We start from the raw sequence: 12514 nt of genomic DNA on the forward strand, positions 1-12514 counted from the left end.
CACCAATTTGTGAATTATGGCTCAATATATTACCAATGGTTTATATTACTATTATTAAACAAATTATCTAAGTATATCCAGCAAGTGCTCGTTGTCAACACTTAACTTTTATTCTAAAACAGATTACAAAATGCAGGGAACTTTATATTCTTAGATTAGATTAGCTGTACCTGATAGAATACAAGACCATTCACAGAAAAAAAAAGTTTATATTGCACTTCTCACCTACATAATATGTTAGCTATACAACTACCTGTTTTCATTCTCTAGTTCTTAAATTGAGCAATGTGACAAATTAGAAGCTGAAAAGAACAATTTTGTTAGTAAGATCTACTAATGCAAACATATTCTTCTGAACTTCCAGTCCTCAGTTGTAATAATAAATAATGTTTTGTTCAACAGAGTATTTGTGTAATTGTTACATGCACACAAAAAGCATTTTTTCATACTTACCTCCTGGAGGCATGACTACTGTTATAGCATCACTTATCAAGCTGCCCTGGCTGTTGGAAGCATTCACTTGTACTGTGTAGTTAGAAAATGGAATCAGTCCTTTAATAGGTACCCATACATTGGATTCGTTGCTGCTGCATAACATCCGAGTACCATTTACAATAGAATAATTAGCATTAGCTGTTATTAAAAAAAAAAAAAAAAAAAAGGGGGGGGAGAGAGAACAAACATTAGACATTGCATCTGCTACAATTCACTGTCTTTATGAACCAATTCTTATTTCTAACCAAATGAAATGTTGATACTGATACCAATAACAACAAAAAATGGCCTATTTGGAAGAAAAAATATTATTCACCGTTTTCCCCCTCCTTTTGCTAACAGTTTGTGGTACTTGTAAAACTTCAAAAGTAAATGAACTGATGATGCAGTTGCAAAGCTACAAAGAGAAGCCAGTTTTCAGAAATTACTCATGTTCTAAAACAGTTGTGTGATAACTGCAAATTCAAAACATTAATACTTGTGCCTGTGAAAAACTGGTATTCTTGAATTCACTAGAAAAACACTTACCTTAACGGTTTATAAGCTAATTTCACTGCATACATAGGAATTAGTCAAATGCAGCAAGAAACACATACTTTCCATCATGGCCTGAAGTCCTCTCAAAGATAATATAAGGATTTGAAGCATTTGGTTTATCAGTTGAAATCATCAGAAGACACCACAGCAACCTACACGTCCTTTACAACCCTTTTAAGACCTCAGACTTAAGATAAGACAATACTTTACCCTATGAAAATAACAAAATAGAACTGATCAGTAAGACTGGAAAATATAAAAATTGTTTGTCAAATAACAATTTTTTTGGACTCAGTGAAGATTTCACTCACATATCTGAGAGCAAAGCTGAGCTCATTTAAAGATTATCCAATATTTTGAACATTTAAAGTGCTATATAAATGATTAATATTATTACTACTATCCATCATTCCATGGAGAGCTCTCACATTGAAGTCAATGGAAATTCTGCATTACAAACAACAGCAGAATCATGCAAGTAGGAGACCACAGGTACAAGAATGGGATTAAAGAGAATGTAACTATTAAAAATATCTTAAACTAAGGCATTGTTACATGCAGAAGACTCAATATATACATCTGAGTCCTCTACAAAATAGAAGTGAAAAAAATCCTAGAAACTCTCTTTTAATTAATTTTTTAAGTGAAACTCATCAGGTTTACTCATTTTTACGCAAGTTTCAAATGAACTGTTAAAATCGAAATTTTATTAAACCTGAAACCTTTTTTTCAAATATTCCATATTTCTATGATGTGCACTAAGGTGCATATGCAGTACATTTCAGTCACGCTCTCAAGACATTTTAGTATGAATGAGTGATCTGGACTTCGCTCTAATTCTGGGATCCCCAGCCATGGAGGCAAAGCTTCTTGTCATGCAAGAACAAGCACATTTTACACATTCCACATACGGACATAGCAATTCTGCTGAAGCAAAGTTTTTTTGTCTGAGATTACTCTTATGTACCCAGGCTACTCAGCCAGCAGTAGAAAAATGTATCTGCATTATTTGATCTCAGCTCTTAAATTGTATATCAAACCTTCCTTCTGTATCTTTGTGAAACTGTCCCTGTCTGTGATATGGGAGTAGATACAATCCAACAAAGCGCATTTCTCCCATTATCTATCACAGCTTTTCTGTGCACCACCAGGCACTCTGCGACTATTTGTGATGCCCACCCAACAACATGAAACTCTTATATACACCTATTGTTTTATTAACAACAATAAAGCCATTAGAAATGGCCAAATGACGTATACATGCTTAAGATCCTAGTGACATAGAACACTTAAAGGTCTTGGGTGGCTGTGAAAAGAGATGCATTTTTTAAAGGTTTCACTTAAAATGTGTAGGAAAGTTTAAAAATCCAGTGTTGACAGATCAAGGCACATAGGATAGATTCAAACCTCAAGCATAAAAGTAGGCTCCCTAACAGCAATTTATCTGCCCAGTTCATGAGAAAATCAAACTTTTTCTATCTACAGTACAGTTTTAACATCTTAATATTTTTATTCTCATCCACCTGAGCCCAGAATGAAAGCATGTACTTCTTCTGCTGAGATTTTTATTCCACTATTAATCTTTCCTCCAATTGCTAACTATACTATATTTTTAAAAATACAGTTCTGAGTAACAGAAAAGGAATTAAAAGGATAACACTCTATTCCAAGTTGCCTGGATAACAACATTAATATACAGTAATTATACAATTAGTTGTAACATTAAATTCTAGTTATAGCAGAGTGATTACTCGGCAATTATAAGAAGTATATAATTACTCAATAATTAGGAGAAGTATGTAATTACATAACCATTTTATTCAGCTCAAAAATGAACTTGCAAATTTACAATGAGTTAGACAACACAGCAATTCGACATTTTTCATTACTTCTAATAAAAAGCTGAGGTGCACTTGCAAGTTGCCTAAGCTGAATTGTACACAGACAAAAGGCATTTTACCCTGATTGCTAGCCAAGCAACTTACCAATACTGGCAAGTAAAATATTAGAAGAACATTTTTAAAATGCAGGTGTTGCTGGGGATGACTTGCAATATGCCGCTTTGCCACTTCTCACTGCTTAAACTTTGCTTTCAGTGGGCTGGAAAATGCAGACGCATAGGTTCAGCCTGACAGAAAGCGATACAGCGATAACCCTGTCATATCGCTCTGTGCCATTCCTGCCTAGACTGCTTCAGTGTGGACCCTATTTGTGAGTATAAATGGATGAGGCCTCTCTTTTTTCATTTTTCATGTGTGTTTTTCTCTCCATTCCGCTCACATGTCCTACTGGAGCCTACCACTAAGTCTGCCGCAGATGTAAACAGCAGCTGCCTCAGAAACTGGTGAAGTCCTAAGAGACATTGTTTTACTTCAGACAAGTAGTTTCTACCAGAACACCTCCTTGTTACTGCACATTTCTGCCTCGTAACTTCTGCTGTGAACAGTCACCAGTGCTCCAACAAGAAAGATCCCCTCAAGACACAGCTAACATGAACAACCTAAGGAGACAGAAAACACTCTTAGCAGCAGTTCAACATGTCCTTCAATACTGCCACATGCAGGTAGCCTTACCAAAAGATGAATTCAGACAGAAGGGTGCTCACAGCCACGGTCTCCTATAGCCTCTCAAAAAAGACTTTTGCAGACACAAAAGGCTTTCCCATGCTCCTTAATCTTTCCATATTTTTGCATTCTGAAGGTTTTGTTCTTTTACTAGCCTTCCTGCTCGTAAGGCTCTCCATATTTCCCCCAATATTTCTGAGGGAATTTTGGGCTAAGTTTCGTACTTGAGAAAAAGCTGTGCTGTTCTGTTTATTCCTAGTTTATACCAGATTGAAGTATCTCAGCTTTTCAGGAAAACATTATCCAAATGAAAAAAATCAGGCCTAAAGAATATACATATACATACTTAAAAACTACATATACTTGAAACAAAGTCAAGTAATAAAACGTGTTTTCATTAAAAAGATACACAAATACATATTCCATTCAAAATCATTGTTTAGAAGTGCTAAGATTCACACAGCACTCCTGCTGGTGAGTATTTGTGTTTGAAGGTTCACTATGTTTTTGGGTGGACACTTTGAAGGGGGCTCCCAAGCAGACGTGCATTCATGTTACTGAACACCCCTGTAAATAGGTGAATAAAGCTCCTGTGGGTCGGTGGTGCGTAAATTACTGCTGTCCTGGGTCCGTCATCCTATGGGGTTCACTAGATTGAAATAACATAAATGGGTATCCTTTTCCATTCTTGTTATAATCATTGTCACAAGAATTTTAATGCCTCATATATTCCATAATTTTTTTCTGTGTGCTGTACTGCTCTGACCTTTTCAATATTCTGTAATTTGACTGGCTGGCCATTTCAACTTCTCTCCTTTTTACAGCCTTATTAACTTGTGGGAAAGAGGTGAAATGGACAGCCAATCAGAATACATAATATTGCAAAGGTCACGGTAGTACAGTACAGTATCAGCAGACACAGAATACTGTATATTAGTCATTAGTGTTCTGATATCTTATTCATGTGACAAAGGCTGTAAGGAGTGCAGGAAATGGTACAACATGAAACCATTCTCATGACAAAGACTGCAATGGAAAAAAGAAATAATACAAACTAAACGCATTCATCTCACATCTTAAAAATTGAGGGTTTTTTTCTAGATTTTACCACATTTAAAGGTACTTTTTCCATCTGGATGAAAACTAATGTTTTTAAGGAAAAAGGTAATAAATTGAGGTGTTTCCTTTTTATGTATTAAACAGAAAAAAATCATGTTCCATATGTGTAGGCAATACCTAAATACTTCTACTACTACCACTGCACTTGTGATTATTAAAGTAGTAAGTTTAAACATAACCAATCTAATGTGTCAGCATCACAAATGCACTGACACATCTATGCTGGTGACTTCAGGAAGAAAGGAGGCCATGCTAGTGAAGAATATTACTGCATGCTCACAGGCTATTCTTTCCCCAATCATCAAGAGCTGGCCATCATTATACAGAATGGTCAAAAATCCTTATACTTTTCAGATTTGTTGAAGTCCGATAAGAATACAAACAGAACTGCCTTTATAAAACAAATTTCTATCTCTTCCTATTTGCGATGTCCTAGAAATTGGCTGACTGCTCTTCTTACCCCCAGATTTGTCTGAACTTAAATAATATTAAAGAACCATAGTTTGTGAAATGTAGGGAGATTTCCACCTAAAAGGTACTTGAGCCTGAAACACTTAAGTCTTATCACCATATATGTTTAATGAGTATTATTTTCTTTCAATATCATTATTTCAAGATAATGTGAGTCTTCAATCACAAAAGTACACTAGATATTGTGTGCTACTACATTGTAAGGTTTTGTATCATGCTCTGAAATATTATTACCAATCTATACTGTTTCCATTATGTACATACAGGTCCCGATAACCTCTTTTACATTAGAGAGAGTGATGCTCCACAATATTCAGATAAAAGCTGAACTATTACCACTGTAGAAGACTACTCAAAGAATAAAGGTAGCAAAAATACAGGTCAAGGAACATTTCATATGAGGATCTAAAGAATTATACAAAGATTACTTAGTTAACTAGCACAAACATTACAGTTATTTTTATGCCTGCTTTATATGAGTGTGAGCATACAGAGGTTAAGCATCTTATCTTGGGCCACAGAAAAAGTTGATGTCAGAATAGCAAAATAAAAATGAAACAAGAACTCACTTTTTCACTCCTTTTCCCCATATCCTGTCCTCATTGTCCACCAGTTTCTGTTCCTGTGCTGGTTTCTGGCTCTTTCGCACCACAACTTTCTTGGGGAAATTCTCTGAATTTGCACACTTCCTTATCTGTAAGCTCATTCTTTTGTCCATTAGTTTTGCCTATTCTTCAGCCTCATTAACTTCCACACAAGCTACTTGTTTCGTCCCAGCTTTTTCTTCTCTCCCTCTCTCCTTTTCCCACTGTTTCTAGTGCAGTATTCTGAACAAAACCCATGACTTTCCATTAGTTCAGTTATCCCAACACAAAACAGCTAAAAGTCTTTCCTCAAAATTATTGGTGACTCTCTTTTCCTAAGAGCTGTAATAATGAACTGCTCTCCAATTGTCATCCCAATTATTATACTGATCTTATGAAGTGGGTTTTGTGTTTTGACACTATATCCCTCTTTTCAACAAAGTGCTGAGGGGTGTGTGTCTGTTTTGTGGTGAGGTTTTTTGTTTGTTTTGGAGGTTTTGTTTTTGATTTCAGATAAATACACTGCCAATTTTGTGCCTCAATCTCCTAAACCCCTATGTATTCCTCTGCTCCTGAGTTGACAGATATATTGTTTCTATGAACATATCATTGTCTCAGTCCATCAAACTGAGTCCAAAACTCTTATCAGATGAAACTTTCATTCTCATGGGCTAGGTGGAGTTGTTGGATGAGGCAAAATGGTTAATTTTGCACTGTGGCAAACTGGAAAATCTATGAATCCAAAATATTAATTTTACTGTAAATAATTAACAGTTTATATTATCTGCATTGAAAAACCTTAGCTTTTCCCTTTTTCCCTGGTTATTAAATAAGCATTTAGTTTTAAGACTGAAAAATAGAAAATACTTAAAGAACAAGATGAAAGTCCTTATGGCCATATACTACAGGAATCTGAATGCTCAAAGACTCAGATGTAGTTTCTGCCTGTACTACTCCAGTTGTTTCTTTGCTAGCTCAGTTTCCCTCGCTTTAAAACAGGCAAAGGCACCTTCTGTGACTTTTCACGGACTTAAATTTGGTAAGCTATCTCAGACTGTCTTGAGATGTACAGAGTGCTGAACATGCTGTCCGTCACTCTGAGCTGGCCCCTAGTACAGGCTGGGGGCTGACGCTGGAAAGCTGCTTTTCTGCTTTGAAAAAGACATGGAAGTTCTGGTGGACAACAAGTTGAATTTGAGAGCCAACAATGAGTCTTTGCAACAAAGAAGGCCAACAGCCTCGTGGGCTCCATTAGAAGAGTATTGTGAGCAGGTCAAGGGAAGGGATCCCTCCTCTCTGTTCAGCCCTGGTGAGACACAGCAGGAGTGCTCGTCCTGTTCTGGGCTCCCCAGTACAAGATAGATATGGACTTACTGGAGTGGAGGCCATGCAAAGATGATTAAGGGCTTGAAGTATCTGTCACACAAAGAGAGTTTGAGAGAACTGAGGTTGTGCAGCCTCAAGAAGAGAAGGCCTGGAAGGGGGGTGGGGGTTTGTATCTTATCAATGTGTATGAATATTTGATGTGGGGGTGTAAAGCGAGACACTTCTCAGCAGTATATATCAACAGAACAAGAGGCAATGGGTACATACAGAAAATACAAGAAATTCTGTTTAAACTTAAACAAACTTTTTTACTTTGAGGTTGATCAAACACTGGAATAAGTTGCCCAGAGAGGTTGTGGAGTCTCCATCCTTGGTGGTACCCAAAACCCAACAGGACACTGTCCTGGGCAACGTGCTCTAACTGACCCTGCCTGGAGAAGGGGGTTGGACTAGATGATCTCTAGAAGTGATCTCTGACCTCACCTGTTCTATAATTCTATGAAAATTTGCAGAATACTTAAAGAACCCTAAGGCAAAGCAGGGGTAATCATTAAATGAAAGCATGTTCCTGTCAGTAGAAATAAGTGATCATTAGTGTTACAAACACAAAGGAATGTGCATTTATATGCTTATTAATTCTGTGGACTGAAATATGAATAAAGCCTACAGCTTGATGGGGGAGCTCATAAAGAAAGCACAGACCCCATGGATAGTTAAATGACTGCAGCTGAGATTAGGCTCTGTCATGATGTCAGGCAGAGTAGAATATTTGGTGTGTGGTCTCATCTACCCTTTTGATCTTCCAGTTCAGTGCCATGAAGCTTTCAACTTAAAAACTCTGTAATATTAGATGTAATTGTCAAGAATAAACTATTTTAATTTGAATCACTGATTTAGGCTTTTTCTTTACTCTTTAATAAACATAGAAATGTCCAATGAGTCTTGCAATTAAGTCTGTCTCATTTAGACCTTCCAGTTAAAACAGTGTAGTCAGTATAGCATATTAAATTTCCACTGTAAATATATTCATCTGTACTGTAACTCACTTTGCTGCAACAGCACCAAGGAGCATCAGTCCTGGACCCCTCCCACACACTGTACTAACTGTTGTAGGGACACACTGTAAGAACTCAGTCCATGATCTAAAGAAATGATAAAATAGGGTGAGGTCACCCAACTCTGGAAAGCCTTACATGAGTAGAACCAACTCATGTGGATTTCACACAGGCTTCCAGGGTCCAGGTGGTCTTATCCCAACATGAACAGGAGAAAGTGTTCCAGCACAGTTTAGTACCCCAAGTGGCATAACATCACATTGTCTATAAATGACCAAATACAGTTCAAATAAAAACTTCAAAGCTTGTCAAATCCCAGAAACTAGATGTTTTTTTATGTTAGTCTCTAAAGAGAAGCATATTTGTTTGAAACCAACTCATATGAGTATCCAAATGCAATTTCTTCATCTGCAGAAGCCCTAGTCATATAATATATATTCCGCTTGGGTCATATATTCACACTGTTGACATCAATCATTTTGTGTCCAATGTCATAATTTTTTTTTTTTTTTTTGCATTTCGGGTTTACCATAGATACCTAAGCACTGTCAACGTAGGCTCCTCAGCCTTCATCTTGGTTAAAAAGTCTGGAAGATATTAATTAACTAATAGACTGTTTTCATAGAAGAACTTATTGGAAAATTTCTTTTTACTCGATACCAGTGCCATCTCCAGAAGGTTGCTCTTATTCCCTAGACTATTCCAAGGCAACAGGGATAGTCTCAGACACTGTCCTACTATTGGTAGTCAGTAGGAATTTCAACCTGTTAAGAACTGATAATATGTTCCTCAAAGAAATGGGGTTCAGCCTTACATATCTGCTTAATAAGATGAAAACCAATAAATTATGCAGTACAATAAACAGATTAGTGTACATGTGACAAAACCATAACTATGTGAAAAGAGAGATGCAGAAGATCAGCTAAAACATTATCTGCTGTCTGATGCTAGAGTCTTCACTAAAGAAACAGTCCAGTGTAGAAGTCAGAGACTGCTTTCATTTTTGCTTTAATTTTGGTTTCCTCCAAGACACCTGTACTTATAGAAAAGTATATCCAGTGCTGAAGGAAGTCATGCTAGTAGATGGTGTATTGAAGCTGTTCAAACTCTGTTGAAGCTTGAGTAAGCATTGCCCAATAATCATCCTAAAGTACATGCAAAACTGTTTTCTAGCCATTCAAATGAAACTTTAAATGGCACATTACTCAGTGCCAAGACACTAGTGATTTTTATTAGTGAGGTCTGTAGCTAAAACTAAGGAGATATACAGATGAAATGAGGGAGGAAGGGGATGACAGTGTGCCTATCATATTAAAAAAAAAAAAAATAAAAATCAAGCATTACTAGGGAATTCAGGCTGCAGAATATATAGGGTTACTGTGCAATCCTAAATTACTGGAGTAAAGTTGAAATGGCTTTTCCTGTCCTTAATAGATAATAGTCTGTCCCTGGCACAGGAACACATGATATAAACATCTTTGGCAAGTGATTAAACGCAGGAAGAGCACAGTCCTGATATTTACCTACTACAGAAAAATACTCAGACTTCTTTGGTACCAGCTTCTTGAATGTTCAGCAACATTAGAGGAATGGCTTAATAAATACCCAACAATAGGAAAATAAATTCGTATGTTTTTTAAGAAATAGCTTGTCTTGAAAGTAAATTATATGCTTTGATTACATATATGGAATGAATATACTGCCATTTTTGTAGAAGAATTTTTCCTGCAAATATTAAAGCACATCTAAACTTGCATCTATTGTCAGGTATGGCATATTCAGTTGTAGCAACTATAATGCAAATCTATACTTAGATATTTATATTTTGAAGTAATTATGCAAACAACCACCTCTAAAAGAAATTTACTATGAAAATTGCAAACTCTTGGAAATGTTTTAGTCATTTCTGAAACACATTTAATTCTCAACAATTGTTGTGTTGTTTTAAAATTGTCAGATCTAAGTGTAAAACACTTACTTTCTTCTGCATCTTTGAAGATAACATCCCACAGAATTTTCATTCTTCATTCTCAAGCCTTCAACACAAGACAGGCTAGAAACTTTAAGGGGCTTCAGCATTCCTCTCCCCAGTTCTGTTGACATCTGCAGGTGGCACGTCTTCCCCCAGCAGATACTGGTTTTGTGCACTAGCTTGATTCTTAACATTCCCTATTTGAATTCTGATTGGAGAGTGTACTGGAAGCACTGTGCCTAATCAAGATTATAAGAAGAACCTTCTAATACAAGGCAAATTAATAGATGGTCTGTTTCCTTCTATTTATATATGTTTCCTTCTATTTATATATATATAGTAAATATTAAACAAAAAGATTAGATGAACAAAATTCTAATGTTATATGCAAAAGTCAACTTACTTGTAGCATTTTGGGGGGGTTTGGTTGTGGGTATTTTTATGTGATTGTTTTTTGGGGTTTTTTGTTTTGTTTTGTTGGGGTTTTTTTAACCAGAAAATGCTGTATTCTGCTGTCAGAATTCTCATTTGCCAAGAGAATGAGCAAGGAAACTTTCTGGTACAGTATCTCCAAATAAGCAGTTAGCAGATGGATAATTTTCTGTTTACAAAAATACAGATGAACTACACTGCTGAAAAGTAAGAACCTTGAATGATATGTCAACAACAGAAGTTACAGAAATAAATAAAAAAAAAACCCACAAAACAAACAACAAAACCAAAACAAAACACACAAACCCAAAAAACCCAAACAACCAAAACTGAAAATAAAGTACATGGATTTCTACATTCATGAGCAACAAAGACTCCTGAGTATAACCCTGCAACTTCGTGTTGTGAAACTCCCTGAGGACAAATAGTTAATTAAGGATTCTCTTTATGTCAAACTTGCATTCAAATGCATCACAACATCCAGGGAACTACAGATTTGGATTCATTTTGGGTTAATGCAGTCATCTGACACAGGTAGGAAGATAAGAATTTCCTCCAACTCTCTCCTCTGGAAAAGAGGTAATACCTGATCCTTTCTGTACTAGAAACTTAATTTCAGATATCCAGATGCAATTAAAAATGACCCTGTACTTAATCTAAACCACCCTAAGGGTAAATAGGGCTGAATGAGGAACTCCTTGAGGGATATAATCCTGTCACCTTTCTTTCCCCCTCAAGTCCTCTGAGAATTGGAAATGTATCAGATAATAACAAGAACTTTAACTCCTCTTAAAGAGAGAAAAGCTGCTTGTGATCTGGTATTATCAGTATTTCATGTGTCAGACTAACCAGCTGCAAAACAAATTTCTCTTTAAAGTTTCTCCCAAGGTGGCACGGGAACTTAAATGACTTAATGTAAAGCAACTTGTCTTTGCAGAAAAACATGTTGCCTGAACATTGCAGAATTGGGACAGAGTCCTCAATTTCTAAAATCGTATTTGATCCTCATATGCAGTTTGCTGGGAAGAAATACTCTTCTGGAAAACGTACCTGTATAGATCAGAATGGTGAAAGAGACTCAACAAAGCTCCCTCCTATGTTTTAACACGTATTTTCAAACAGAAAGACTGTCAGAAAAATAAATAGTTGAATTAGAAAATTACGGATAATTAATACAGATATTATTTACCTTGTTAAAGAATGGTCAAACTATGGAAAAATCCATTATCAGTATCCTACTCTATTGGCAGAAAATCCAAACTCTCTCCTGCCGATCTGCATTTCACACTTGCAATTCCACAGTGACATTTTTAATCAGTTTATGTTAGTTAGTCTTGCCTTCTCTTTCAGTGTGGCTATTGATAAATGTTGACCAGGTGCACACTATTTACCAGGACCTTGCCATGCTAACATCTAAAAATCGAAAAAATAAGTATCCTCAACAGTATCCGAACTAAACAGCAATGAAAACCCGGGACATTCATTACAAAACATTGATATTGGATTCTGAAGTCAGGAATGTAAAGTCTGTACAAGACGAACATTCTCTTTTGCTTTTATGTATTACAACGTATTCTTTATTGATGTGTTTGTTTTTTTTTAGTATAGAGGATAAATATTCCCCACCCCAAAAAAACCCCACAGCAACTTTAAATCTTTTGCAAATTATTTAAGATGATCCGGCCTCATTATAAAACAGTCTAGAATGAAATACAACTTATTATAACAAGGAAATAACCAATAAGCTCCTAGGCTGTTCACTTTAATTCCTATGAGGTATGCATATTTGTAAAAACAGCTGGATGGAAAGTCATATGGTGTCTCAAACAAATTTGATGAATGGCAGATCCATTTAGTGGAAAAATAGTGTACATAGAATACTAAGACAGTCAGACAGAGACACACACACACACACACACACACACATATATATATATATATATATATATATATATATGT

At 36.0% G+C, this 12514-nt stretch overlaps 1 protein-coding gene across 1 annotated transcript in view; it reads right to left on the minus strand.

Moving 5' to 3' along the window:
• USH2A (usherin) overlaps positions 1–12514 on the minus strand; it is a 388963-nt gene that overhangs the window by 161066 nt on the left and 215383 nt on the right. The window contains exon 37 of the mRNA XM_026844632.1: positions 454–633. Within this exon, the coding sequence (XP_026700433.1) occupies positions 454–633 (180 nt within the window). The remainder of the gene's footprint in view (positions 1–453; positions 634–12514) is intronic.

This window comes from Athene cunicularia (assembly GCF_003259725.1).
Source record: "Athene cunicularia isolate RWA chromosome 3 unlocalized genomic scaffold, athCun1 chr3_part1, whole genome shotgun sequence".
Classification (NCBI taxonomy): Eukaryota; Metazoa; Chordata; class Aves; order Strigiformes; family Strigidae; genus Athene; species Athene cunicularia.